The sequence below is a fragment of the Amblyomma maculatum genome, chromosome 4, assembly GCF_055883805.1.
Source record: "Amblyomma maculatum isolate TAMU_Amacu chromosome 4, ASM5588380v1, whole genome shotgun sequence".
Taxonomy (NCBI): Eukaryota; Metazoa; Arthropoda; class Arachnida; order Ixodida; family Ixodidae; genus Amblyomma; species Amblyomma maculatum.
Genome location: NC_139347.1, coordinates 55512204 through 55516039, shown reverse-complemented (window position 1 = coordinate 55516039; position 3836 = coordinate 55512204). Strand labels below are relative to the sequence as shown.

The 3836-nt window shown below is 49.9% G+C and overlaps 1 protein-coding gene across 1 annotated transcript; it reads right to left on the bottom strand.

Annotated features, from left to right (window-relative positions):
* Positions 1-2743: 2743 nt before the first annotated feature.
* On the bottom strand, positions 2744-3635 carry LOC146191095 (uncharacterized). Its single transcript, XM_084601566.1, has one exon. The coding sequence runs from the start codon at positions 3334-3336 to the stop codon at positions 2986-2988; it is 351 nt and encodes a 116-aa protein (XP_084457692.1). The 5' UTR covers positions 3337-3635; the 3' UTR covers positions 2744-2985.
* Positions 3636-3836: the final 201 nt, after the last annotated feature.

The window sequence follows — 3836 nt, the reverse complement described above, 5'->3', positions numbered from 1 at the left end:
TCTCTTTTTGCAATTTATAATCACAATATTTAATCTTAGGACATTATTTACGGTCGAACAACGTTTATCTTTGCATTAGTTTTGGCCAAAAGTTGTAGTTCTGCACTCGGTAGCTCTCCGGCCCATGATGCTTTGAGCGCCCATGGTGGCTGAACTGGCCGTCTGGAAACCCATAGACGGCAGCACAGCTTTCCCTCTAGGTAAGAGTAAGAAACTCTATGGTTCAATGCCCTAAGCGGCTCAGGTTGTGAAAATGCTATAGGAAGCTTGCATGAAGCGATGCATGTTGGGTAATCCGCCATGATGATGTCGCTGGCAGCAGACGACGCAGCACGGCATTGCCACACAGCGTTGTCTACATGGTCGCGTAGTGCGCGCGGACGATGCTGGCGCGATCGGATAGGCCTGGGTTCTTCACGATTCAGAAAATACGTCTGCACGAGGTCGAGACGGCAAGGGATTCCCCTAGCAACGCCGACGCGAATGGCTCGCACGGGCCAACACACGTGAGATCGACGCCAATCCGGGCAAGTATCAAACTGCTTGCCAGAAAATCGTGAATGTTGGCGATGTTGATGGGCGGCCAGGTCCAGACGCATAGTGCAGTCATTCGTTCTCGCGTGGCTTGAACAGGTCCCCTTCGCACTGCTTTAAATTTCTTCATAGTGCGCCCGATTTTTCGGGCACAGCGTCGACGCGTACGTTCTTCAGGAATCTGCCGACATTGCACGCACGTAAGGGCAGCGCACGAAAAGCCGCGTATTTACTCGGTGGACCGTTGAAAACGACTTGCTCACTTCAGACTGGCTGCGCTGCCCGCCGTCTGCTGCCAGCGACATCATCATGGCGGATTACCCAGCATGCATCGCTTCATGCAAGCTGCAGATAATTCTGACCACCTGAAGTTTTGGTTTGGTTTGGCTTCCCCGCCGGGATGGCGCAGTGGTTAGGGCGCTCGACTACTGTGCCCAAGAACGCGGGATCGAATCCCGGCCTCGGCGGCCGCTTTTCGATAGAGGCGAAAAGCTAGGTGCCCGTGTGCTGTGCGATGTAGAACCCCAGGTGGTCGAAAATTCCAGAGTCCTCCACTACGGCGTCTCTCATAGCCTGAGTCGCTTTGGGACATTAAACCCCAAAACCAAACCAAACCGAAGTTTTTTAACCTGCACTGACACTGCACAGTACATGGGCACCTTGCATTTCATCTTTATCGAACCGTGGCTGCCATAACAGGGATCAAACCCAGGTACCCTGGCTCAGTGTTAGAGCACCCTTACCACTGAGCCATTACGGCGGAATTTGGTAGCATTGATTCCAAGCATGTGTTGCTGTCACTTCTGCCCGGTGCATAACATTTATCTGTTGCAGCATCCACTTTCAGGATTTTGATTTTCAATATATGGGATTCTGGTAGCTGATGAAAACAAGTTTTTAAACACGTTGATTGTGCCAATATCAGTCCGCGATTTCCATCTGTTGCTTTAGTGATGTTATTGGTTCATGGGTTACATGGTATGCTACAAGTCGTACTGAATACGGAAGATTTCTGGTATTTAGTGCTTCCTGGCATTCTGTAATGTGCACAAGAAACTCCGTGCTCCATCAGGTTTGCATTTTGCCTTCATCAGCAAGAATTTGTGCTCGTGCTCGACGACCAAAGGTCATGTGGGCCATTACGGTAAGCGCCTCATGAATGCGCTTGCCTCACAGCCAAGAATTTGTGCTCATGGAAAGTGCGTGAAACGGCGAGATCGCATGACGGCTAGTAGTAGTAAAAAGAGAGAGATCACGCACGCAAACATACAAAACTGCTCAGAGACCAGAGAAACGAGCGCATGTTAAAAAAAAAAAAAGAAAAAAAACGCACGAGGAGCTTCAAATATACATTACAAAAGCAACTGCGTCGAGCGGTCGTCGTTGCAACGCCGAGGTAGCCGAGGCCATATGCGCCGGCACTGATCGTAAAGGGGGCGTATTTCACCCGCACAGTTTAGGGTTGCAAATGGCTAGGCGAGAGGGGCGGATAGGTTGGCCGTCATGATACGCCACGAGATATTTGGAAAGAAAAGCGAGGCTGGACGTTGAATGACCACAGCAATGTAATACAACATGTCCGACCGGGCTTCAAGTGAGGGAACTTGTATAAGAGCTTTCGAGGCGGAGAGGGGGGGTCCTCGGAGTAATTTCATAGATATGGCTAATGTTTGCTGTCTCCCGGGACCTAGCGAAGGATGAGCTTATGCAGTCGTGATAAACGTATGCGTTAACCACAGGGCCATCGGTTTCGGTTTGGAAACAGCTGTTGCATGAGCAAGGGGGCGCCACTTGCAGCGACTGAATGTTTGTTATGGCCTCCGCCGCTTAGTAAGCAATGCAATGGCTGAAGAAACTGAAGCAATCTTGAAAGTTAAGAGCGCTTTAACGTGATCCTCAGTTTGTGGCATCTGCTGGCTGTCAAAAAGAGCGCTAAATACTTGACACAGACTCCATGGAAGACGACGGACCGTCGCCGAGTACTTCGAAGAATGCTTCTCCCACCGCTTCCAGCTCAGCCGCAGGAAAAAAAGCAGATGAGGCCAAAGACGACAGCGCCAGCCGCAACGCGGACTATCTGAGGAGTACGCTGCTCACAGAAGTACTTAACAAGAAGAAAATGGCCTTGATGCACTCACCTGAAGTTATCAAATTCTTTCAGGAACAGCAGAGACAGAAACTGAAGCCGGGCACTTCAGGAAATTCGTGAATTATCTGCCCATTTTGGTTAACGTGTGCAACTCAGTGGTTTTATGCCTTTTAGCCTGCAAGTGTCGAACACTTGTTCTTACTGATCTCTTTTATTTTTTTTTTTACTTTTCTCGCCTTATTATGCCGAGAAACTGAAATCGACGCCGCTGTACTGGTGCAAGAGCACGAAGATTAAGGCTTTACAGAGACACAAATGCAAGACAACGCGCAATTGATGTAAATGAAGGTATAAAATAAGTACTAGGGTTTTACATTTTGTAGAGAATTTTTCACCCTTTCTATCTCGTTGTGCAAATCGTCCCTGACAGATTTGAGGTGTTCGGTCTTCTTCTGTAGCACTTCGGCGAGGCCGGCGATCTTGTCGCTCATCTCCATGAAGTGCTTTACTTTGAGGAACGCCGCGTCTGCCGTCATAGGTCCGTCGCTTTCGTTCGCGGAGGCCGCGGCACTTTCGGTGGCCGCCTCTAGGTTGCTCCCATCTGGCAACAGCGTAAACACGACGTCTTCAGAAGCGTTGTTCAAGTCCTCCTGGATTGCTTCGAATGTGGGCGGAGTTGGTCTCGTCGGAAGCGGAGGCTTTCGGCGAAACATCTCGCCCACTTCGTGTTGGCCGCCTTGAAGGCTTGATCGCTGGTGTGACGTGTGGCAATCCTGTAGGCTTGCTTCTCCTCTAAGCACGAGATGGGCGAGTGCCGCCGTCGCTACAATGCTACATAAAATGGGACCGCAGAGCAACAGGCGTATGCGGCGTGCTATGTTCTAGGGCTTGAAAATCCTTCGTGCACTACGCAGCAGAAGGTAACGCATCCCGTTCTGGCCTGTGCTTTCGCTGCACCCCGTGCCGAGAAAACGCTACACAATGTTGCGTACCACCAGCCTCTGGCAAACGCAGGACAGAGTTGAGGCTATCATCATCATTCAAAAGTGCACTACTGCAACACTTTGAAAGCTTTTATTGCTTTTGTTGACTTTCAACATTTTTATAGTTCGTGAGATGTTAAAATATTTGTCTCTGGGGAAAATGAGGAGGCGCTGCAAGCAGGAGGCGCGCTTGAGAAAAACAAACTCGGTTTCACTGTCCCCGGTGGCTG

Excerpts from the sequence above, each read along its gene's own strand:
- LOC146191095 (XM_084601566.1), bottom strand. The coding sequence starts at position 3,336 with ATGTTTCGCCGAAAGCCTCCGCTTCCGACGAGACCAACTCCGCCCACA.